A 26,441-nucleotide genomic window follows, 5' to 3' on the forward strand; every position below is an offset into this window, starting at 1 on the left:
CTGTGATTCAGCCCACTGTACCCTATTAGCAGTAAGTGTACTATCAGTCACCTGCGGTCCATTCCATCAACTCCTCCAATTCCTCTGGCCTTCAAACATCTTCCTCTAAACCAATCTCTTGGTTAGTGTTTCAATGACTTGGCGTTCTTTGTTTTTAAGAAATCTAAAGCCATGGGATCTTAGGTTGTAGTATGCACTTCTAGATATATGAACACACCGGTGATCGCTTTTTAAATGCCGTTTTCCCATCAACATCTCACCAATGAAAAAAAAATGATCAGGTGAGTAGCATGTTGATTCAAACCAAATTCATAGCCATTGCCCAATGATTCCATAAAAATAAATGTCTGTCCATACTTTTAATTGATTCCATTACTGAACAATTGACTGCATCCACAATGACCACCACTGCAAACGTCAATCTATTCAAATTTCATACAGGGAGCTTTTGCCATACATTCAGCAGACTGCACATCATTTTCAGCAAATGGCTGTTACACGTGTCACAGCTAAACAAAAGTCAGCCCCAAAATTCGTCAAACAGCCAAATATTTAACAGTGCATACAAATGATTCTAATTTTTTCAAAACTTTTAATTTGAACAAACATTTTAACAGATGACTCAATTTTGGACTTCAGAAATAACTACTTACAGTTTGAGCATGAAAAAACATTTTAAATCATTGTCACAACACAGAATGGTCCAAAGGCTTTGCCAAACTTTAAGGCAATGGGAAGGATGGAGAAAAAGCAAAATAAAACTGCCCAAACTTTATAAAACAAACAGAACTGAGCCTCCTTCCAAGCATGGGTTCAGAATAAAAAATATTTGCCATTGCAATTTGAATTTATTACTTAACAACCACAGAACTTTGAGGATTCTGGAAAAGAACCGCATAACCACATTATCTGTTACTTTGCTTTAAACTTTTTTTGTTGAAGCTCTAGAAAACTTATAGATGCAGCTTCACTTGGGTTGACATGCAGCTGTTGAGATATGCGCACCACTAAATTCTTTATTTCTACGTATGTTAGCAGCTCATGTGATTTCAGCCCATACATCAAGTGTACACAAATAAGGGCCACACAACATCAGGAAAACTTTTTTTTTTAAAGTGGTGGCAGAAGGAAAGCAAAGAATTTACAGAAACTTTTCTTTAAAAAAAAAAGCAGAGATACAAGGACAGACAAAATTTGAGATACCAGTTTAATTCTCACCAGCTGCTCCCCTGCATAGGTCTCAAAGAATTGAGCACCTCACACTGTGCCATGGTTAGTTTACTTTAAATTATACATTCGGTAAATATAATTAAAAGTTACATATACAGCAAAGAGATGTCCATCAGAGTTCCTCTGGATTGAGTTGTGACAAAGTCCAGTTTGGCTCTTAACAAAACCAGATGATATCTGAAAATATCCAAAACTGAACAGAACATAGTTTGCAAGTGTGTTTTACCAAAGTTTACTGATGGGCACACTGTACACCAGGGCCAGTGTGGTGACCACTTTCATCATCAGAACTATCATTGTATGCTTCCCGTCGGTGTCCTCCTGCAGAGCCACGGGTGCTATCAAATTCTTGCAGATCAACTTCCTCAATGTCACCAATCACATCAGGAACATCAGGCCGGGCAGGGAGCAGATCTTCTAGTTCCTGAAGGTAACACAGGCATTAACTTTGCATATGCATTTTTATAAGAAAATGTTAGAAACATGGAGATAAAAAATATTTTAAATCTTCCTGGTTTATAGAGGCATATTAGATGCTGCAGGCTTACATCCTTCCAATACTAAATGACAAAATATCAGACCGGGTGACTGGCAGAAAGCAACCACCAAACAAGTGAAATAAAGAAACTGGATTTTCCACTTACAGCTATTTTTTCAGGGCTTATCCAATTATTTTCAGGGAACTGAACATCAAACTTGATATACAAGTTGCCTTTTTCAAATGGATTACGATACTGTGGCATTCCTTCACCTTTAACAACACGAACACAACCTAATAGAAAATATAAAATACAAATATCAGAATAGTGCTTTGGGAACTTAGCGCATTACAAACTGTAATGACAACCAAATACTTCTGGTCATGATTACTAGTGTCATTTTTATTGCATATTTATTTCATTACTTGAATCTGAATTTTTGAAAATGTTTTTCCATATTATTAGTCCAGTAATTTGATCACTATACCCTTGGGCTGTTGTAAAAGTTGAGTGGGACAGTGAATTGACAGTGAAGAGAGGGGGTAAACTCAGGAAGGATGTTCCTGATGACCAGAGTCCAGAACCAGGGGTCAGCCCAAGAACATAGGGTATGCCATTTAGAACTGAGACGAGGAAAAATTTCTTCAGAGTGGTGTTCCTATGGGGTTCTCTGCCATGGAAAGTGGCTGACGCTAAAACATTGAATGCTTCCAAGAAGAGTTACATACAATTTAAGGCAAATGGGATCAAAGGGTATGGCGAGAAAGCAGGTACTAAGTTGGATGAGGAGCCATCATATTGGTGGAGCAGACTAGAAGGACTGAATGGTCAATTCTAGCTCCTGTTTTAATTCCATTAATATTGGAACATGCTGTACAATATCATTTTCATACAATTTTTGATGGGTTGGTTTGAGAATAAAATATTTATTCAATATTCTTATCTATTACCTGGTTCAATAACTTTTCCTGGGGGATATTTCACAACAATCTGCCGTCCATCCAAATGTTGGAATGTGAACTGAAAGCCACAGAGTGCCTCAACAAGACCAATTTTGTGGGTCATGTGCAAATCATTTCCCTCTCTTTGAAACACCTAGGAAATAAAGCAAAATGTTGTCTTGTGAACTAAATGCAACTTTAAATTAAAAAAAAAGAGAATAAAACACATGAAATTAGATAGGTCAAGCATCACATGCATCACGACAGAACACTAAGTTTGCTCTGAGTGATATTCCTAAAATATCAGGTAAAATAAAAAGACTCAAAGCTTCCATTAGTTTCAAAGAATAAAAATATTAGCGCAGCTACTATCATCTTTAAATAGCAACCTATCTGTAAGCACTTAGCATCCAGGCCTAAATTTTCATTTAGCAACTCAAAACATGCCCATTCACAGTTTACAACTAAGTATTTTATATGAAAGCTATTCAGCCAACTGACCACAACAAATCACTCCGATCAGATATCAAAAAAGAAAATGCTGGAAATACTCAGCAGGTTTGGCAAATTTTGAGAGAGAAACAATAATACTTCAGGCTGACGGCTTTTCACATTAGTAGTATTTTCTGTTTGTATTTCAGATTCCCAGCATGTAGTTATTTGTTTCTGTAAGTCCATAGATGATCACTAGTCTGAATTTCTTGTGCATTTTACCAAAGCCTTTCAATTGAGCTGCTCAAGAAAGATTTGGACCAATTTGTAGATCTGGTCCAGTTAGATCAGAGGCAAATTCTTTGGCACTTCATGGGAAAGCACATTTCATGCTGTCAGAAATGTTGGTTCAACAAAGGATCCACAGTAGATTTTTCTCTCTCAACAGATGCACTCTAATCTGAGTATGTCCTATACCTGTGATTTTTACTCTGTATTTCAACACTTGCATAGACCATCCCAGAGATGACTGACCTAGTCTAGAATGCAAATGCTGTGACAGTAATTCTGACTCAAAGTTATTGGCTATCTTGCATATTGTGGTTATGCCTTTGACAAAGAGCTTGGGAAGATCAGTAGGCCTAGGAATTTCAGTTACAGGGGCATGAACACCAGAAGTAGTATGGAGCAAGGCAATGTAACTTAAAAAATTTAGTTTGGAATTTTGGACAAAATGGGAAAGTGACAGTGCTTTAAACTAAGAAAACTGTGGAAGGAGATGTTGCAGTTTTAAAACAAGTCACTTTAACTCATTATGAATTGTATTTGCTCTGTTGCTTCCTTCAAGCAATGGGGAAAGATATTAATGACTCAGCTTTGCCCTGAGAGAATCTGTTAAGTGGTATTTCATCAGGACCAGTTGTAGGGGGTCAGGACTTAGCAGTACGAAAACTGACTGGCTGCTTGACAGGGAGACACACAGATAATCTGAGAACAACATGGGGCAGAGAGCCTCGGCATGCAAAAAGAAAGTATCCCTCTCCTTGCAGATAGGTTACAAAGAATTGGAAGACAGTTAGCTGCTGCCTCCAAACAGAGACTGAACAATTAATGAGCCAACTGCCCTATGTCTGTCGTAAAGAATTGAATACACTTGGAAAAACAACTGGAGATCAGAAAGACTAAATAATAAGGACTTCATTTTATCCTGCAGACTGGTACAAATATTTTTGTCCACTCAAAACAATTTATTTTCTTTGTCTGTTTGCATGTGTTGCGATTGAGAGTTACAAGTTGTTAATTCATTTTTGTCTGCCTGTGCTTAATTTCAAATTTACTGATTTAATTTCAATAGCTTTTGTGTTAAGTACAGAAAGCTAGTCAGTGCTTTCTGTTAACCAGAGTACTTCAGACACAAAAATTAAAGAATTTGAGTAACTGAAATCTTTAACTTGACGAACACAAACCATGCACTTCCTGAAATGCTCTGCAGTAGTAATCAAAGTCAGGGCACTCTCGGGACAGAGATGTTTTAGTATTTTGCATTCCATATTCTGTAATTTGAAACATATTTCTACTGCTATCCCCCTAATTACTAGCTTTATAATAGAAATACAAAGAACTTTAGCATCTTACCCATAGTTAAGAGTTTGCTGGTTATAAAATTGCTATTACTTATACAGATATTTAAAGAAATATGAACCAAAAGAACCGTCTGAACAGATACATATTAACCAAGTCATCTTAGCATGATGTAACACTGGACCACCTCCACAAAATGGCAACATTTCCTTTTGAAGTTCATTGCATACAACAATGATAACAATTCAACAGTATATCATTAAAATCTATTACTTTCAATATAGTATAGTCAACAAAGACCCAAACACTCAGATGTGTACACTCATGAAAGATAATTGCCAAAATACTTCCTGCAATAACTGATGTTTTATAATTAAAAAAGTGGTTGCCACACCTACTCATTCCTATATGAATTGTAAACTTGCCCAACAGTGGTGGTGCCTAAAAGCTGAAGTGAAAAAACAGAAAATTGATAGAAATGTTTCAGCAGTCACCTTCAATTTTCTGGATTAAAGCAAATCAGGACACAGTGGTCACAGAATAGCACGCATCGTGAACACTGGAAATTTTGTGCAAGCATGAATTGGGTTTGGAACGACTTAGCTGTATTTTTTTGGCTCTAGCACTTGTTGTGTTTTGTGTTACAAGCAGCCGTTGAATGTAACATACCTACAACTCAAAATAGATTAAGCAATCAGTTAAGAGACAAGAACTCTAAGGCAATCTCGAAGAGACAGAAAGGCGGCCAAGGAATTAGGCTTGAACAGAGGTGGTAATAAGAATTTGCCGACTCACTCTGTTTTTAAAATTCAACAGTGATGTCACAAGACATTCTCCCCGCCTCTAATCTTCAATGGGAACATTAAGCAACCTAGTTGAATAAATAGAAGCACCTCAGTCCTGTCAAATGCAAATCTTGTGCCATCTGGGAATTCCACAATCTTTGTATAACTGACAACATATAAAGAAATATCAGGGGGAGTACAAAGAGGATGAAGTTATCACAGCAGCAATAGCTAGGGGATTCAATAGCCATTGGAAAAGAAATACACCAACAAGCAGAATAATAATTCCAAGACTGCATGTCATTTTTCTGGTGCCAAAATCAACGAGGTCTCTTAAGCAGCTGTAGAACATTGAAAAGGGACGATTAAACGCCTCTGCAAGGGTTTGCGATGCATTAGCAGGGTGCTTGCCTCTGGGCCACGAGTCCAGGTTCAAGTCCCACTTGTTCCAAATGTGTGTAATAGCATCTTTGAACAGGTTGATTAGAAAATATCTAAAATGCCAAAGATTGTGATCTATGTCTATATCAATGATACCTGTTATGAAGATGTGGGTTCAAGAGAGTTAAAAGCATCAGAACTACTGGACACAGCACCAAGTGTTCTCAACAGGTAATAATGTACCATTTGGTCGAACAACTTGATTAGATTAGATTCCCTACAGTGTGGAAACTGGCCCTTCGGCCCAGCAAGTCCACACCGACCCTCCAAAGAGTAACCCACCCAGACTCATTTCCCTCTGGCTAATGTACCTAACACGATGGGCATTTAGCATGGCCAATTCACCTAACCTGCACATCTTTGGACTGTGGAAGGAAACCGGAACACCCAGAGGAAACCCACAGACACTGGGAAAATGTGCAAACTCCATACAATCGCCAGAGGTTGGAATTGAACTTGGGTCCCTGGTGCTATGAGGCTGCAGCCTAACCACTGAGCCGCTGTACCGCCTAGCTCATTGCCTGGAGACAAAAACAAATTGGAATTTGGCCAGTTTAAAAAATACCCTGAAAAATACCAAACGCCAATCCAGTTTGAATTTAGTTTATCAACAATCTTAAAAGCCAATGACATAACCGACGTTTTGGGGTTATAGGTCTGGGGGAAATTGAACAGTTGAGAGGAGAACTGCCAAGTCACAGCAGGTAAAAGACTGCCTGAAAAATAGTGCTCTTAAATCAGTAACCTGTGACGCAGAAATTCCTAAAAAGAAAAGATGACACAGGACAATCCAAACAGAAGAACTGAAAGCTGCCTGGTTTTGAGATAAGAAGTGTTGTTTTATAAATCTTAATTAAAAGTTTTATCAGACTAGTATTATAGAAGGGAAAGTAAGAGATAGGTTAGAGTAAGGACTTGTACAGATTATTCTGTTATTTCTTGAGGAATAAAGTTGTTAATTTTTACTTTAAATAGTTCTTGGACACAAATTTTTAAGATTACTGCATGGGATAAATCTTGTGTTGCTGCTTTTAAATTAAGCAGGAGGGTTTACCCAGTGTCGTAACATACCTGTAGAAAGACGCATGATGCCTTGCAGAGTTTAAGGAGTTGGGAGAAAAACTGAAAAGCAGGAACTCAAAATCAGTCCCAGTGCCTTACATTACTGAGCATCAAAATAGGACAACTCAGCAATACTGAGAGAGATGTAGCAAAAGTGAAAAACGTCAGATTCCTGGTGTATTGAGACCAATGGTTTGCATCTCAATAGGATGGAATGGCCTGTTAAAGATATGGGGAGCATTTAAACTGTAGCAAAGATTCTTTATCCAAGATGGCACCATAAGCGGCCTTTCAATAAGTAAACCTTTTACTGTATTTATGCAAGTACATGTGATAATAAACCAAATTCAATTAATTGGCATGGTGATAGGAAGCATAACTTATGTATTCAGAAAGTAGTAGTGAAGCAGGGACCAGACGGCAGAAAATTAAGAGTACAAACAGTTGAGAAAACAAAAAGGAGAGAAAATAAATAAACAAGTTGTTTTGTGCTTACCATTACTGAGTTTAACGTGTTACAGCCTGTTACAAATACACATTAAGTCATTTTAGCTTTTATTAAAATAGTGTCGCCAATGTTGGCAAATTGTTAAGTGCAAATGAAATTAAATTGGTGGAAAAGGCATTAAGGGAGCAGAGTTCTTCAAATGCATTCAAAAAAGCTTTTTAGCCCGTATGTAGGAAGGGTATCAATGGCAGCTCTATACTTAATTTTAGGGAATTAAACTGGGCAAGTTGAAGCAGTACCCTCAGAGGAAGCCTATAAATAGAAATTGTAGGGGTGAATTTACAAAGGAAGTAAGAAAAGCAAAGAGGAACATTAAAATATATTAAGTAAAAATCAAGGAATATCCAAAGATGTCCTAAAGAACAAGAGGATGACAAAACAGAGTTAGGCGTAAGGGACTGAATAAAAACAGCCTGCATGTGGAGGGAAAAGATATGCAGTTTAGATATAATGGCTGTTGATAGAAATATATCATGGCAGTTGAGAATAATTCTGGGACATTGAATGAGATAAACCTAAAATATTAAGGGTTTAACGTTTGAAAGCAGATAAGTCACTCGATCCACTATGCATTGCAGGTGCTAAGAAAGGACATCAGCAAAAGTATTTTACAATCTTTTCTGGCTACAAGCGTGGTACCAGAGGTTTGGAGGATTGCTAACATTGTATTTTGGCTTAAAAGGAGTAAGTGATAGACCAAGTAATCAGATGTCCTACCTAGTATTTTAAACAATTTAGTGAGACAGTATCTATTACTATTGAGAAAGGCAGAGATTAATCAAGCCCATTCAGCACAGACTTGCTCAGGGAAAGTCTGACTAACTCAACTGAATATTTTGAGAAGACTAATGAGTTTGATGTAGTCTGTGTAGATTGTTACTCAGACGGTTAACAAAATCACACTTGGCAATGACATTAAAAAGCAAAATTACAGGTGCTCAACGGGAAAACGAAACATGAATCTAAATTTGGCTCAGCACTTTTTGTGGTTCACGTCAATGATTCAGAATTAAATGGAGAAATGGCAGTCAAGACATTTGCAGATGAAACAACTAGCTCTCATAGGATTATACCATAATGGAGGAATCAGTAAACTACAAGATATCAACGGGCAGCCGGGTAGGAAAGTGGCAAACGGGAGGATAATAAATTGTGGAAGGAGTAAAGAGACTTTGGAGATTCCGATGACAAGGTGATAATGTCAAGGATAGGACGTGTGATACTTTTTTTTCTAAAATTAGCCAAGGCTTAGAAGTCAATGTAAAGGAAATGATTCTAGAATTGTATAAAAATTAGTTAGGCTACAGTTAGAATACTGGCTATAATCCTGCATACCATATTACAGAATAAATTTAATTGCACTCAAAAGCACCTTCTCAGCATGCTGAATGTACATACAACTAGAATTCAACAGTTCACCTAGGCATCTTACCATGGGTAACAAATGCTTAAATAAGGATTTGAGTACACTGCCAGGAATGGAGAACATTAGCCTTGAGGGAAGGTTGATTAAACTGGAATTTTCTTCTTCCAAGCAGGGAGTGTATAAGGAAATTCAAAAACGTGTTTCTAAAATCGTTCATGGGACACAGACTCAGCATTTATTGCTCATTCTTACCCACCTAAAATGGTGTTAAGCTACCTTGAAGCACTGTAGTCATTAGAGACTTTTAAGGACACCCACAAATGACAAGTGGAAGGAAATTCCAAGGTTTAGAGCTAGTAATAGTGAGGAAATGGTAACATTTCAAAGTCAAGATGACAAAAAAAACTTGAAGGAATTTAGATGGAATCAATTGGAAGGACCTATTAACTGTTTAGCATAAAAAAGGTCACAATCACTGCATAGATTCAAATTTACCGATGGAAGAATTAGAATTCGGGCAGAATTTACTTTCCCCAGAGATCGGCTGAGAACTCAATGCAGAAATCTTCAGGTGTTTAAAAAAAAACATGGTATGTGCACATAAGTGAGGTAATTTACAGGGCTAAAGCACAAGCTCTAAGTGGAAACAGACCTGATAGCTCTTTAGCTGACACAGGCAGAATCAGTCACATCGCTTCCTTTAGTGCTACAGGATGTCTACATATCTGTAAGTTCTAATGCTTCACTTGCAAGATTTAATAAGCACCTCAAGACTTAAAAAACCTTTTCTAAGATGGCTGATCAGTAATTAGAAGCAAAGAAAATTGGACATAGCCACCTAAATTTCAAAACTGGCATATATGACATTAATAAAGAAAACAGTGCTAAATAAATGTTTTTAATGGGTATTGTATGAATTGAGAGATATGAAGGGAATACTATTTTAGTCCACTGTTAAACAGATTATCTTCCAAGTCTTACTGTACAAGATCACATACACCATCAACATATAGAAGCATAGAAAGCAGAACAGTAAGCAAGCTTACATTTCAGAACTGCAAAATGAAATATCAAATTTTTAGTATATACCATCAACTACTTAAGTTGCTGAATGCTTAATATAAATAATTAGGATACCTCTTCCCTTTGCTTCTAGTTTAAAAATGCCACAAGACTTTTTGCCTCAAATGCTTGCATTCTCAAATCAGACCAGCTTTCTTTTAAAGCTGCTTCCACCATGAAATCTGTCACAAATGAAACAACACAGCCACTGGGAAATATTGAATATACTAGATATTTTGATTCATCTAATGTATTTTCACCCTACTTCAGGCTAATTCAGCTGAACACCTGCTAAGCCTCACCAATACTGGAGAAATTGAAAATATATTATTAAAGCGAAGGTCGCATTTATCAACTTGCAGTTAGATACCTCATGATCCTTTTCTTGTAGTACAAGGATAATATCACCAGGTTCCACACCAGGAGATTGGTCTGCTTCTCCACTGAATGTAATACGTTGCCCATGCTTCATGCCTTTATCTATGTGAACTTCTAGAATCTTCACTTCTTTCACCACCTTCTTTCCTTCACATTTCTTGCATCGATCTTTTTCATTAATAACTTCACCTGTAATATTCAAACATAAGGCCCAAATTCAAAGAGTATAATTTAATAATTCCACTATGCACCTTTTGTTCAGTAAGTTTTAGGGATATAAAAACAGGTGCAATATGCTTCTTGTGCATGCACACAATAGAACTAAAATCAGTTCTGAAAGCTGTACCATATACATATTTAGATTAAAACCTTAGATTCCAGAAAGTTTTGGTATTTCATGTTTAATTTTTTCCAAAAAGAATTTAATGCAAAACAAACGATAAGGTACTTCAAGTGACTTTTCTGATAGATACAACACTGTAGGTCTAAATCTTTAATCACACACTTTAATGAAATCTTGGACTGAAACGAATTCTTCCTTAAACTAGATTTCCAACAATGTTTTCACATGGAGAAAGATGCATAGTCAATAACACACAACTCAATGTAGCCTTTGCACAAACATACATTTCTTTCTTACACAAAAGGTTCACTTTCGACACAGCAAGGCAGAGATAAAGATTTATTTTTGGATTTACAACAGACAGCAATGGAGGAGGGGAGGCATGGGAAGAGTGTGTGTGTAGGTGTACGCAGAGGAGAAAAAGCTCAGTAACACCACTACTGACCCAAAAGCTGAGCCCCAACTGAAGGAGGTGCCAAACTGGGCTCAAAAGTAGGTATGGTAGAACTAATACAAGGGAAGAACTGACTTGACATTAACCTCATTCATCTATAAACTCAACATAACTGCGTTACGTGAAGTGATTGCCAAAGTGTTCTGTTTAGAAAAAGTCACCCTGCACACTGAAGACACCTCTGCCATTTTGCACAAACATTATGTAGAATGAAATACAGTGGATCAGTTCAATAACTCAAATTGACTATGCACAAGGTGCTGTGGAACATCAACAGTAGAACAGTTTTCCACAACCTATCAACCTCTTAAACTGGGAGATACTTTCATGCTACCATTCTTATCAAGCCAACATGCTAATTTTCATTCATTGAAGACCCTGGAGGAACATGCTAGGAGCAGTACCAACTGCACCTACAATGGAGGTGCCAAATTAGTGAAGTAACAACACAGTAAACATGCTTTAAACAGAATAAAGCAATCATACACCGACTGATCAGAGCTGTACAACTCTGGCACATCAGTCATGAATGGGGGCTGACAATAGAACAGGTAACAGTAAAAGAAGGTTCCACGATTCTCCCCAATTTTGATGATAGTGTTACCCAGCAGGATTACAAAACCTGAAACATTCTCAATGATCTTCAGTCAGAACTCCCAATTCAATTCACTCCATGTGATAAAGAAGTCACTGCATATTACTAGTAGCGACTACTAGTCCTAATAAAATCCCAAGTTTAGTTTTCAAGACTTGCGCACCAGATCTTGCTGTAACTCTCACATTCCAATACAACCAAAAAACTACCTGACAAAATGAAATTGTCCAGGTAGTTCCTGCCGTACAAAGCTTGATAAATCCATTTGGCTTTTCACTGGCCCATCAGCCTCATCAACAAAACAATGTCAGTGGTCTTTGACAGTGTAATCAAGTGACATTTATCTATCAACAGCACGTTTACTGACACCAGTTCATTTTTGAAAACCATTTGGCTCCTGACCTCATTAAAGTCATATTCACTGCAGCAGAATTCTAGAGGTCAGGTATGGTGACGAGCCATCAATGCTGTCTGTGATCGCGTACAACATTAAGATGACAGGTAAAATTGAAGTTGACATATTGCACATCTAACTAAGGCACAAGGGAGATTCCCAGACATCGACGTTTCCTTGCCACTGGAACTGGATCAATTTTGTGTGAAGGACCATATGCCTGTTGATCTGCAACAGCACTTTCAGGTTAAAAGATGCCCACACAAGGCATCTAGGTCCTGCCAAATGTGTGGTCAGAGATGCGGTTCTAAAAGCAGACAGACTCATTGGCCACACAAGGATCCAGAGAACCCATGACCAGGGACGCAGAATTTCCTAGATGGATAAAAGTAGTCTTCAATGATGAACATAACAGCATTACAAGAGCTCATTACATTTGGAGTCAGGATGTCTCGACAAAGAGACCCATCGCGCTCTATTGTGTAGAATATGACTAGATTAGACGCATTCATTATGGTTATTCTGCAGGATGGGCCCAGGAAGTGTATCAATTAACAGCACAATATGACCAATAAACCAAATCCTGACAGCCAGAAAGGAAGCACGGTTAAAAGGCTTACAACTGTTTACGACAAAAGAACCTAAAGGAGGGTATGGGTGGAGAAAAAACTATTGCTGATGTCAGTCTAAACTCGAGACTACAAGAAAAACACCTGCAGCAAGCCTGATCAACCTGGAGATGACATACAGAGACAGGTGAGGCTTGTTTGATTTGTGCTTTATGTGATAAAGCAATACGACATTCAAATCATAATTTGGGTCTCTGGGTTTTTACTCTATATCACTAGCAAAACTGTGGGGCGTGCACCTGAACAGGCAGGTCAGCAGTGGAACAATTCAATAATACAGTTACAGTGGAAACTCAATTAAATGCCTTTCCTCTGGGGCTTGGAGTTTTTAAAAGTCTGCTCCTGGTTCAGGAGACTGCAGTAGCACACGAGACCCCGCCTCCAACCCGGTCCAAACCTGCCCCCAGCACAGCCCTCCACCACCCCCATAACCAGCGTCCACCCCCAGTCTCTTTCCAGGGCATCCAGACTGCACACCAAGAATAAGACTGTGGGTAAGTCTCCAAATAGCACACAGACAAAGCCACAGCCCCACACAAATTTCTGACAGGTTCCACGTTTGCCATGCACAGGACAATGTTGGAGTGATTATTCCTTTTGGGGGGGGGGGGGGGGGGGCGCAGGAGGTTTAGGGTACACCCCTCTGTAGAACTTTAGGGAAAGTGTGGGGGGTGAGAGGGTGCGGGCGGGCAGTCGGTCAGTCATTTGGAGATGGTGCCTGTTTAATCACTAAGATGCGATCACTGTTGATGTCTTTGACATAATGTTTCTATCGGGACCTCAAGATCTCCTGAGGATAATCCAATTTTCGGACAATTAGTATTCGGATAATCAAGGTTCCCCTGTAAATGGCTCCACTCTGGGTTCAGATCTTTGAATATTTAGTTTTAAGATGAGAAACGGATGTCAAAATCCTCAGCTTTTTGCCTCCTGATTAGTATTGCGGACAAGATTAACCAATTTGGCCAAGGTGTAGTGCAGTCATTGGATTATCAGTTAAAATTAAGTCCACATGAGATCAAGCATATAAACAAATCAGCAAATGTAACCCTGTCGTATTCGCATCATCCTGAGCACATTTGTTTACAAATCTAGATTTGTTCCCAACACACACATGGAGATTTCAAATCAAAAAATTCCATTCGTTACATTAGAATGGCAAGCTTACACCACAATCACAATGTATATGTGAACACAAGAACTTACTCACCCTCTCCATTACAATCAGAACACACAGATTGCATCTGTTGAACCATTCCTGGTGCCAACTGCCTAATCATAATCCTTATACCTCGTCCCCTGCAAGCACTGCACTTCTGAACAGCTCCTGCTTTTCCACCCTGGCTGTGTTTAAAAATAAACATTTCACGTTATAACAAATGACTGCATGTAAACATGTGATGGGAAGAACAGCTGAGGCGAGTAAGGGCTTCAGTACTTAATTGACAGGTAGTTAAATTAATGCTACAATTTCAAGAATCACTGTTAAATGAAATACACCTTGGTCACATATAGATAGCATTAGAAAAAGGCTATGTACATTCCAAAATCATCTCAGATGAGTCAAGAAATAAAGCTAAACCAAAAAAGCATGCAAATGATGGGTGATAGAGATAAACAAAAAAGCAATTATTGCTGGAGTCTCTAAAATAGAATTACCAAGCGACACATTTTTAACATTTCCTCATCATTTTAACATTTCCTGAACTGCCTAGGTTCATCTGCAATGCTCTCCATCATTACTTGTGGCCATCATTCAATGAATGGCCACTTGTACCAGGTTTGGGGGAAATATACTGCATATATTGAGAGCTGGATAATGGATAGTAAACATGGGACAAACAAACAATATTTTTTGTGCTTGCAGGTTGCGACCAGTGGGGCCCACATGAATCAGTAGAGTCAGAGATGCACAGCACGGAAACAGACCCTTCGGTCCAACCCGCCCATGCTGACCAGATATCCCAAGTCAATCTAGTACCACCTGCCAGCACCCGGCCCATATCCCTCCAAACCCTTCCTGTTCATATACCCATCCAAATGCCTTTTAAATATTGCAATTGTACCAGCCTCCACCACTTCCTCTGGCAGCACACTCCATATACATACCACCCTGTGAAAAGGTTGCCCTTTAGGTCTCTTTTATATCTTGCCCCTCTCACCTTAAATCTATGCCCTCTAGTTCTAGACCCACCCACCCCAGGGAAAAGACTTTGCCTCATTTATCTTATCCATGCCCCTCAATTTTGCATAACTCTATAAGGTCACCCCTCAGCCTCAAACGCTCCAGGGAAAACAGCCCCAGCCTGTTCAGCCTCTCCCTGTAGCTCAAATCCTCCAACCCTGGCAACATCCTTGTAAATCTTTTCTGAACCCTTTCAAGTTTCACAACATCTTTCCGATAGGAAGGAGTCCAGAATTGCATGCAATATTCCAACAGTGGCCTAACCAATGTCCTGTACAGCCGCAGACATAACCTCCCAACTCCTGTACTCAATACTCTGACCTATAAAGGAAAGCGTACCAAATGCCTTCTTCACTATCATATCTACATGAGACTCCACTTTCAAGGAGCTATGAACCTGCACTCCAAGGTCTCTTTGTTCAGCAACACTCCCTAGGACCTTACCATTCAGTGTATGAGTCCTGCTAAGATTTGCTTTCCCAAAATGCAGCACCTCGCATTTATTGGAATTAAACTCCATCTGCCACTTCTCAGCCAATTGGCACATCTGATCAAGATCCTGTTATAATCGGAGGTAACCCACTTTGCTGTCCACTACAACTCCAATTTTGGTGTTATCAGCAAACTTACTAACTATACCGCTTATGCTCACATCCAAATCATTTTATATAAATGACAAAAAGTAGAGGACCCAGCACTGATCCTTGTGGCACTCCACTGGTCACAGACCTCCAGTCTGAAAAACAACCCTCCACCACCACCCATCTTCTACTTTGAGCCAGTTATGTATCCAAAATGGCCAGCTCTCCCTGTATTCCGTGAGATCTAACCTTGCTAAACAGTCTCCCATGGGGAACATTGTCGAACGCCTTACTAAAGTCCATATAGATCACTATCTCTCTGGATATTCCTCCCTTAATTCCTGCCTAACTCTCTAATCTCCCGTCAGAATCTCAACCTTTTCCCTTCCTATGTCGGTGGTTCCAATGTGGACACTGACATCTTGCTGGCTGCTCTCCTCCTTGACAACATTCTGCACCCTGTCGGAGACATCCTTGATCCTGGCACCAGGGAAGCAACACACCATTTGGAGTTTTCACTGCTGGCCAGAGAAACATCTGTCTGTACCTCGGACTAGACAACTCCTAACACAACTGATCTCTTGGAACCCGATGTACCCGTCACTGCATTAGAGCAGGTCTCAATACCAGAGGCTTGGCTGTTAGTGCTACGTTCTGCTGTGAATCGATCACCCCCCTGCATTTTCCAAAACAGCATACTTGTTTGAAATGGGTATATGCACAAAAGACTCTTGCCCTAGGTGTCTACCTCTTACCTTTCCTGGAGTTAACCCATGTGACTGTATCTGAGACTTTCCCCCCTTCCTATAACTACCATCCATCACATACTGATGCTGTTGCAAACTCCTCATTGCCTCTTACTGTCTCTCCAACCGATCCATTCGATCTGATAGGATTCGTAGCCAAGAGCATTTATTGCAGATATAATCTGAAGTAACCCATAAACGCTCCTTTGGAGCCCAGCTATTGACAAATTTAACATAGGGATTCAATATAATATTTCCAAGTTTCCAGATGAGACAAAACTAGGAGATTCAGTTGAGAGGGGGATGCAAAAACACTTCTACAGAGGCTAAGTGAATGGCAATACACTGTTGAGTGGAATATCAATTATGTGGTCATTCATTTTAATAGTAAAAGCAGAAACAAATTATTTCTTAAATGGAGAGAAGTTGGATAGTGGTGAGTTTCAAAGGGATCTGGGGTATCCTTGCTCACATATCATTGAAAATTAACATGCAGGTACAGCAAGCAATGAAGGCAAATGGTATGTTGGCTTTTAGACAGGAGGATTTGACCAGAAGAGTAAAGATGACTTATTGCAATAGTACGGAACTTTGGCGAGACCACACCTGAAGTATGGTGTGTAGTTTTGGTCTTCTACTTGGGTATCCTTACATTACTATACAGAATTCAACAAAAACCCAAAATGATTCCAGGGTTGGAGGGATTGTGGGAAAACTTTAAATAGATAATCTTTATTTGCTGGAGTTTAGAATATGGAGGGGTGACTCCATTCAAATTTACACAATTCTTTCAGGAATCCATACACAGTGGAAGGATGTTTCCCCTGGCTGGAGAAGCAGAAAATAGTATCAGAATAAAAGACTCAGGATAAAGCAGAAATTTATTTACTCAGAAGGTGGTGAATCTTTGCCCCAGAGAGGTGTGCAGGCTCAACCATTGAGCATATTCAAGACAAAGACTAATAGATTTTTACATATTAAAAATCTTCAATGCATGTGGGGAATGTGTAGCAAAAAGGTGCTGAAATAGAAGATCTGTTTTAAATTAAATGGCAGAGCAGGCTCAAGGGTCTACTCCTATTTCTTATGCTGTACCAGAAAGTCGTCACCCTGGAATAATACCTCAACAAAAATAATTGCCTTCATTAAAGTGAACAACAGGAAAACATTTGCCATTCTGCTTAGTAATGGTCAAGAAATGTTTGGTACTAATCGAGTTCAGCATTCTTTTCCTTTGGTATATACAATAATCATTGCTTAGGTAGTTAAAAAAAAGTAAGAAGCTTAAGATATGCCAAGAATGTGTACCACTCCACATAGTACCAGTTGAATATCATATTGCTCTTTCTTGCCGAGCCTCTAGCACAACTAGTAGTTATCACTGTTAAGTAGGAAAGCCTTACAAAAGTGATCTTTTCAATGCCTTCATTTAATGGATAGTAAGTTGGGAAACAAATACTGAGGATAGAAAATCAAACGTGCATTTAAATGGTTTTAAAATGCTACCTCACTCAAATCATTCAAGCTCAACTTACCCATTACATGCACTACACAGGACATTTTTGCTTAGTTGCAGCTTAGTTGTCTTTGCATTATACAAGTCTTCTAAAGAGACCCTGTTGAATTTGGAAAACAAAATATTAGTAAGGCAATTCTTATGGTAAACTAGAGATTTTTAAATGAAAAAATAACTTACTTAAGAGGATGCACCATATCTTCTCCTCTTCGTCTACTGTTACGGTTTCTGCTCTGACCACCCATGAATCCAAAAAGACCCCCACCAAAGATATGTGAGAAGATATCATCCATCCCACTTCCAACGCCACCGCTTTCTCGCAGGCCTTGCTCACCATATCGATCATAAAGATCACGCTTCTCTGGATTTGATAAAACTTCATATGCAAAGCTTATTTCTTTAAACTGCAGATAAAAGAACAGTAAGTTTAAAGCACTGTCCAATTTCAATCCAAAAAGAAGCACTAATTACTGCTAATGACTACAAAACACTTAACCAGATATGTTACAAATCAGTATTTTTAAACATGGAAACTTCATATATGGAGTATTCAACTTTACATAGTAACTCCTCTCAAAATGACATGTCCTATTTGAAAATGAAAATTAATTCATGCATGGTTTGGTTCAAAAAGAACCAAAATTTCTGACTGAAAAGTCTGGTTTTATTACCTACATAAGTTATGTCCATGAAGGTGATCCAGTAAAAGGAAAGTAGTGATGGATAAAATTTCAAAACCAGAACTTTGACAAAACAAGCATGTTCTCACTGAAGTCTTACTGACTAACTAATCGTGTCTCAGTAGACTTGGAGAGTCCCTTAATAAAAATCTGGGTGTTATAGCATGGATGTGCAGTATGGTCATGACTTGTAAAAATATTACAAAGAACACTGGATTGCTTATTTTAAGTGTAAAAGACCCGTGAACCTTTCACTAAGAAATTATGTCTTTACAGTCAACAGGTAAACGTAGTCATCTCATTTTTAAACCTTCGGCCTAATGTGGAGGTCATTGGAATTGTAACAGAAAAGTAGATTCATAATTGCAGATGGTCTTAGAATTTACTCTTACTGAATACTCAAACGTCAGACTTTTTATATTTTGTAGGCTATTATGTGGCTGACACACATCCATATAACGAACACATACACAGACCATTAAGGAGCTGTGAACTAAAGACAACACTTCAGCAACATGGTCTCTTAATAGTGCTCAATATCACTCTTTAATATTACCTTGATGGCAGTAGCAATCAAGTCATTTCTCTGAAAAACCGGAGACTTATAATTTCTATATATATAATTTCAATTCATCAAAAAATGAGTTTTTTTAAAGAAACAATACAACAAACTATTTTTAGGGTAACAGTGTTGACCTTCCCCAAACATTCAGCCACCTGTGTCAAAAATGAGCTGAATCATATGCAGCACAGAAATGCGCTCGTTTAATCCATAACTCTGCTCAGTTAATCTTCACTACAATGAAGTATGGAATGGTAAATCTGCCATCCAACTTGAAGAAAATCCACCATGAGCGATTTCTATTCAAGATTTAATGACTCCTGCTGGAGGTACAAATATGGAATATACTCTACAGTTCAATAATCTAGCATGATGATGGAACCAAATCTCAGTAAGGAGCTGTGACTTCATGATCGAAAGTAAAGGTTATGTTTAAAAGAAAAAGCATGTGCCTCCACTGTACTTTCAAGTATAGCAGCATGACTATCATTTCAAATTTTCACGGGCTCACTATATCAAGTTGTATTTTCATAACCAGCTGGAGCAGGATTAGGATTTTGAAAGTAGTGTCTGAACACAGACTCAATCGCCTCTGGCAAGGAGCAAATCCAGCTATGAGCATGATCCACACTTCATTCAAAATTTCTCAGTCAAGCATAGCACAATGTCAGATGCAAACAATTTTTTTTAAATGAAAAAAGTTATTCACTTTTACCTTGTCACCAGCATTTGGATTTTTATCTGGATGGTATTCCTTAGCCAATTTGCGATATGCCTTAAAAATGAATACATTATCGGTCAAAAACTCTCAATCAAGTTGGTCAACATCATATTCCACACATTTAAACACGTATAATAAGAAAGAAGTTGAGTGCGTGGTATTAGAAAAGCACAGCAGTTGAGGCAGCAACTAAGGAGCAGCAGAATCGACATTTTCTCCATTACTGATAAAGGACTTATGCCCAAAACATCAATTCTCCTGCTCCTTGGATGCTGCCTGACCTGCTGGGTTTTTCCAACACCACACTCTTGACTCTGATCTTCTGTTCTCACATTCTCCTCGTAAGAAAGGAGGAGGGACTTCTTTATTCATAAATTGCAGTTTGTTCAATGAACCTAATGACATTTATAGATGCATGATAAAAATTCCTTCAAGTATAAAAGGCACCAGTTATTTCTAATAAACAAATTCCATGAACAATTGATTTAAATAAGCAGACATTTCACTCGGTCATATCACAAAGTTGGCTATTGTCCACACTGCAACAACATGCACAGATTAGTACAACTATACATTGATATATCTGGAACAAATTGATCTGAAAATAAGTAACTTGTATCATGGAACAATTATACCATCTTGTCCATATTGTCTTTCGCCCCTTTTATCTGTGACTCCAGAAAAATAGCTCTTGGTGTGACACTGCATCGTAATGGAATGTGGCTTTTTGACTGAGAAAGGCAAGGCGACCATCCTTGCTATCAAAGCAACATCCAAACAGATGATTCCCACAAATAAGAATTGCTGAATAACATTAAGCTGTAATCTTTCTTGCTTGGGGGCAAACAACAATTTTAAAGATTCCACTGCACACTCAACCTAAGTAGTGCGCCAGTTCAGGTACAGAATCGAGGAACATTGGGTTGTCTGATACTATGCAGAACTAGGCTGGATTTAGTAAAACGTGGTGAAGCAACACCATTAACTTTGAAGTGGTGGACTTTCACTTTCCTGATTACAGTTTAAATCTGGCCACAAACCAAGTGGAGTACTGAGTGCAGTGATGCCAATAATCAAAGTGGCAATCACATGAATGCATTCTGCTCATAGGTATAGGGAGTTCATCCCACCTTCTCAAGGGCAAACAGGGTTGAGCGATAATAAAACCCACATGCCCTGAATAATTTAAAAATTCTCTCTGAAAGCAACCAGGAATTTAAAATTCTGAACCTCTTCGCTTTAAATTTAAATTTAAACCGTGAAATAAATTATGATTGATTGGATTAAATTAGCAGTTAAAATAATATTAACAAATTTCAAAAAATCAATCATGGAATTATCATAGTGGAGAAATCTGCAATTCTACAAATAAAAACAGAATTTAAAAAAAAAGGAGTATTCAGCAAGTAACATTTTCTAAGGCTTTTGCTGTGAGACCAAAAGTGAATGCTTCTACCAATTCACTGATGACTTAGGGATTGGAGAATACGCAATAGTGTATTTGCTAGAGCAATACCATCACTGACAGAAACTTCTGCATTTGTTTTGTTCTGCACATGTGCAGACTGCCAGCTTCAGTGCAGCATCGACAATGAATGCAGATAGCTTTGTCATTATCATTGTGAAATCTGGACCAATGAGAACTACATTTAACGCATGCCCTTCAGCGATTGGTACAATGAAAACATCTACCTCAACCCAAGAACAATCAAATGTGCATTAAAATGTATGAAATAGTACATACCTACAGAACGTGCATGTGTGCAACTATACCTGTATTTTTCTGGTTACTGTTCACAATTCAATTCAGCAATATGAACCAGTCAATCTGAATACTTTCCTCCAAAATCCCTAATTTAGTTAATACAGAACAGTTAATCTTTCAGATGAATGACCTTCTGTCCAAATGGACTGAAGTTGGATTTAATAGAGGAATTTTGATACAGACATGTGAGGAGAAACTGTTTCCAGTGGCAGAACAGTCAGTAACCAGAGGATACATATTAAAAGTAAAGGCAAAAGAACCAGAGTTAAGATAAGGAAACTTCCCCACCTCCGCCCTAAATCAGTAGGTCGTTGAAGTCTGAATGCATTGCCTGAAAGTCTTAATGAGGTACTAAATATTGCAAGGATGCGGGGCTGGGGAACAGAACTAATATTCAGCACCATTCACAATTTATCAAATAATGAGTCCAAATCCACCCACAGCAAGATCTGCACAATATTCAGACTCTGGCTGATAAATGGCCAAGAGAAAGCAAGGACTGCAGATGCTGAAGATCAGAGTCGAAGAGTGGGGTGCTGGAAAAGCACAGCTGGACGTGCAGCATCTGAGGAGAAGAACTGAAATTTTGGGTATAAGCCCTTCATCAGGAATGAGGCCATGATCATTTTTTTTAAACAAAAAAAAATTCTACTGGTCATTCAATGGCACTACCAACATTTAATAAATCACCATTAACAAATTCAGAAATTGAACTGGATCAGCTGTGTAAATACTGTGGCAGCAAAAGGAAGTCAGAATTTGGTAGCAATTAGCTCACCTCCTGACTCCCCAGTGCTGCCCACTATCTACAAATTTCAGATGTGATCAAATATAAATTTGCCCAGGTGATTGTATATCTATTAACACTCAAGAAGTTTGACACCACCAAGATAAAGCAGCCCAATTGATCAGCATACCTGTGAACATTTTAAACATTCATTTCCTGTACAAAGGATGCACAGTGGCACATTATACCAACTACAAAATCACACTGAACTTATCTGACCAGTGTGACAAACAATTCGATCAGAAGGGAAACTAACACATCAAACAGTCCTCTCACCAACGACCTTAAATCTCAGAACAAATTTCATGAAGATCCTAAGAATTAACTTTGTTCCCTAATGTTGCAATAAGACATGGCTTTGTGGTAAGAAACAACTTAGTATCTTTGCTGCTTATAAAAATCAAATGTACATTTGACATATTGGAGCTAACTAAAACTTTCAGCTTTCCTCTAAAAACTGGACTGCAGATTCGGAGTACAACAGGCTCATTTTAAAATATCCTCAAAAGGGTTATGTGAAAGACTACAACACCAATCGGGCAATTTCAGTATCTTCTCCCCGTCAGAGTAATCCAGATAGAATGCCATTTTCCTTGTTAATTTTTAATCTTCTTTCTACATAGAAGATTTGACTATTTTATCTACACTCACACGTTGAAGCAATTTGTTTTGCATACTTATAACTGTTCCTCCAGGTCTCCGTTTAGATTATAATTCTGCATTATTTTACAATTTCCCACACAGTTTATTTAATCTCACCTGAGATCTTTAATGAATACCTGCCTTAATCCAATGTAGAAAATGAATCTAGTATTAACCCTCACTGAACATCAACCCTTCTTTTCATTATGTTTACCCTAAAGCCAAACTTCTACCAATGCTATTACAATTCTTAAATCGTTCATCTAGTTCCACTTTCTTTTAATACTGAAGCAATGTTTTGAACCAAAAACAATTAAATGGAAAGAGCAACTTTTAGTGGATGATACATTATAAAATTAACAAACCTAACACTTTATAACACTACTTGGTGGGAAGAGGCAGTGAGTCTGAAAGAGGAAGCAACATTGTTTGATCATCAAAAGGCTTAGCTACCAATAAAAAGGAGCGACAGATAAGTAGAGGGATGCATAGCAGATCAGAGTTAAAGAAAAAATTGCTGAGAGTTGTAGGGTTAAAGAGACAGGGATGTACAAAGTGGATGCAAGGACGCGAATTTTAAATTGCAGCCTGTGTACAAAGAACACGAGCTAACAGGTGAGCAGGGTTTACTGAAAAGATAGTATATATGAAGTTGACTTTTGAATTAGATGATTTTAGTACACAAATGATAGGTCAGCCAAGACATGTGAATCAACTTTAAATGCTCTAGTGTGTAGCTGACAAATCCACTGAATCATGTGTATCGGTTTGATATTTTGCTAGAACCTAATGGGTTCATTTGATAGAGATGTATCTTAGCATAGTAAAGTAAGGTTATGAAGTTCCCACAAGAAATAGGATATTCAGGTTTAAAGAGCAATGTGGACAGAGTTCCTACACCCCAACCAATGCCACAGTTCAAGGAGGCAGTTCATCACATTTCCAGGGCTATTAGTAATGGGTAATAAATCCTGGCCAAATGCCTAACCAGCAACACCTACATTCTGTTTAACAAAATAAAACACCAAGGTACATGAAAATAGACAATGGGAACTGTGATTAAAAAGGTTCCTCTCCCTCTACAACATAGTGCTTAAACTAGGTAACATATGTTGTGGAAAGATTAAAAGATGATCTTTCATTAAAAATTGCCTGAATTAGGAAAGCACACAAGAAATTTGCAATTTTTTTTGAGAACGTTCTTAAGAGAATAGTAAACACAATACAGAATAACATGTAAAGCCTTGCAGAAACAATCCTTACAAAAGCAATCAGGAATTGGAAGCGTGAGCATTGAAAAGAATCTCTGCTAGGCCAATATACAAAGTAAACCAACTTAGCTTCAACACATCTCATGAAATTTCACCAGATTAATGTTTTGGATTGGTTCTGTTAAAGTACATACTGTTTTTCTAAAAACAGTTACAATAAGCGGCACATTCACAAAATATGTTTAACTAAATTAAGTTTGCAGGATGTATTTTTCTCCTTTTGCTTTGTTCCAATCCATTCCTGTACGAAAAGCATTATTGCAATGTACTGTAGTCCCATTGACTCCAGGACTTTACACAAAAACAAATTTTTATAAGAAAGTGGGTGGCAAGATGGTATGATTTAATGGCCATAAAAAGACACGACAAAACTGTCTCCTCACGCTAGGCCAGTCAGAGTCAACAGAAATTTAGTAATAACTCTTGCCAAATTTCACTCCTACCCCAGCAAAATTACATATGCTCACAACGAATTTAACAGTCTCATAAATCAGTCATGTTAGCACAAGAACAGCCTCAAATTTTTGTGGTATCATTCAGTTGTCACTTAAGCAAGCAAACGACCATGACCCTTTCGTTACTTTAATATATACAACACAGTGATTCAGTAGTTAGTACTGCGGCCTCAATGCCAGAGACTGGGTTCAATTCTACTCCTAATGTGGTGGTGGTTACACATTCTTCATGTCTGAGAGTTTCCTCTGGATGCTCCCGTTTCCTTCCAGGTGGACTGGCTATGCTAAATTGCCCAGTGTTCAGGGATGTGTAGGTTAAGTGGGTTAGCCATGGAATATGTAGGATTACTGGGTAGGGAAGTAGGTCTGGGTAGGATGCTCTTCTGAGGGTCAGTGTGGACTCATGGGCCAAATGGCCTGCTTCCATACAGTAGAGATTCTATGATTCTAAGCACCAAACAGAGGAAATTCTGTAAACGATTATAAGACCTCCAAGAGCAAGGTACAAAATATACTCAAAGCATCTCAGTTCAGAACGCAAGAAAGGTAATACCCAAGTTTTCAAGTGATATGGAGAAGATCTAACCTAACACAAAGAACAGCGAATGCTGGATATCCAAATAAAAACAAATTGCTGAACAAAGTCGACTGGGTGAAGAAGGGTTCACTGGATCCGAAACGTTCTCTCCACAGCAGCTGCCTGGCCGGCTGAGTTTCTTCAGCAATTTCTACTTTTGATGGGAGTCAGATCGATATGTGCATTCCACCTTGTATTTTGCTAATCTTCCTCATCCAACAGTAACGAAAACAACGTATCGCTATGAGCAGTCGACTCAACATAAAATCTTTCCAAATCATTCATCAAGAACATGAAATATTTACATAATAAGCGAAAATGCGACTTCAAACGCTGGTCTGATCAGCTTTGTATTTACGACTCACCTCACAGAAATACAACTTTGTATTTGTAGCTAACCAATCTACCTGCACTTGAACTCTCCGGCCGCGACAGAAGACATAAACTGATATATTTCCAGATTACTGCGCGGCTAATTGTATCAGCAGCATTTCAAACGCTTCCGCCGTCACCGTCACTTCCCTCCTGAAAAGCCTCGCTCACGGCCCAGGCGCTGCGGCTGCGGTGAAAGACGGGCCCGGGGTCCGGGGGGGGGGGGGGGGGGAGAGAGTTGCAGTGACACAAAATGGTGTCGCGGTCAACGAAGCGCCACCGGGTGTTTTTCTAATCCCAGGCGAGCTGCTGCGAGGAAAGGGGGGGGGGGGGGGGGAACTCGAGCGGATGCCGGCGACAGCAGTGCCGGCAAATCCACCTCTCCCTGTCCAACCCCCCGCCCCCCCCGCAAAGGGAGACCGGTGAGGCGGCCCCGCTCTGCTCATAATCAGGGTGAAAACGGCCGGAATCTCGGCTCATTCCTCTTAAACCCACTCAACATTCGGGGTTTTTTTTCCGCCATTCGTTCACCGCCACCCCCCCCCCCCCCCAACGCCGCCATTCGTCTACCCACAACACACCAACCCAAGGCAGCGGCCTAACCGGTCAGGCCTCAAGCTTAAAATTTCGCCGAGAGCCACCGGCTATGGGGGAGGGGGAAAGAAGAGGAATTTTGTTTTCCTTCTCGATCCTTGCGTATCGCCGGCGGCCTGTGACTGACCTTCTTGAGTTCGTTCTCCGTGGCTCCCGAGCTGACTCCGAGGATATCGTAAAGCTTTGTGTCCACCACCGACGCCATCGTGACAGAAGAGAGAGAGAGAGGGGGGGGAAAGAGAGGAAGAAGCTCGAGCACCGGCCGCAATCTGGCAGGCTCAGGAAGTGACGTCCGTCCCTGGCTCAC

The 26,441-nt window shown here is 39.0% G+C and overlaps 1 protein-coding gene across 1 annotated transcript; it reads right to left on the reverse strand.

Moving 5' to 3' along the window:
* Positions 1-344: 344 nt before the first annotated feature.
* On the reverse strand, positions 345-26,441 carry dnaja2a (DnaJ heat shock protein family (Hsp40) member A2a). Its single transcript, XM_072596232.1, has 9 exons — positions 26,262-26,441; positions 19,666-19,725; positions 17,889-18,112; positions 17,728-17,808; positions 13,891-14,024; positions 10,258-10,454; positions 2,660-2,804; positions 1,875-2,002; positions 345-1,654 (listed from the first exon to the last, which is right to left on the reverse strand). The coding sequence occupies exons 1-9, from the start codon at positions 26,337-26,339 to the stop codon at positions 1,463-1,465; spliced, it is 1,239 nt and encodes a 412-aa protein (XP_072452333.1). The 5' UTR covers positions 26,340-26,441; the 3' UTR covers positions 345-1,462.

The sequence above is a fragment of the Chiloscyllium punctatum genome, chromosome 26, assembly GCF_047496795.1.
Source record: "Chiloscyllium punctatum isolate Juve2018m chromosome 26, sChiPun1.3, whole genome shotgun sequence".
Lineage (NCBI taxonomy): Eukaryota > Metazoa > Chordata > Chondrichthyes > Orectolobiformes > Hemiscylliidae > Chiloscyllium > Chiloscyllium punctatum.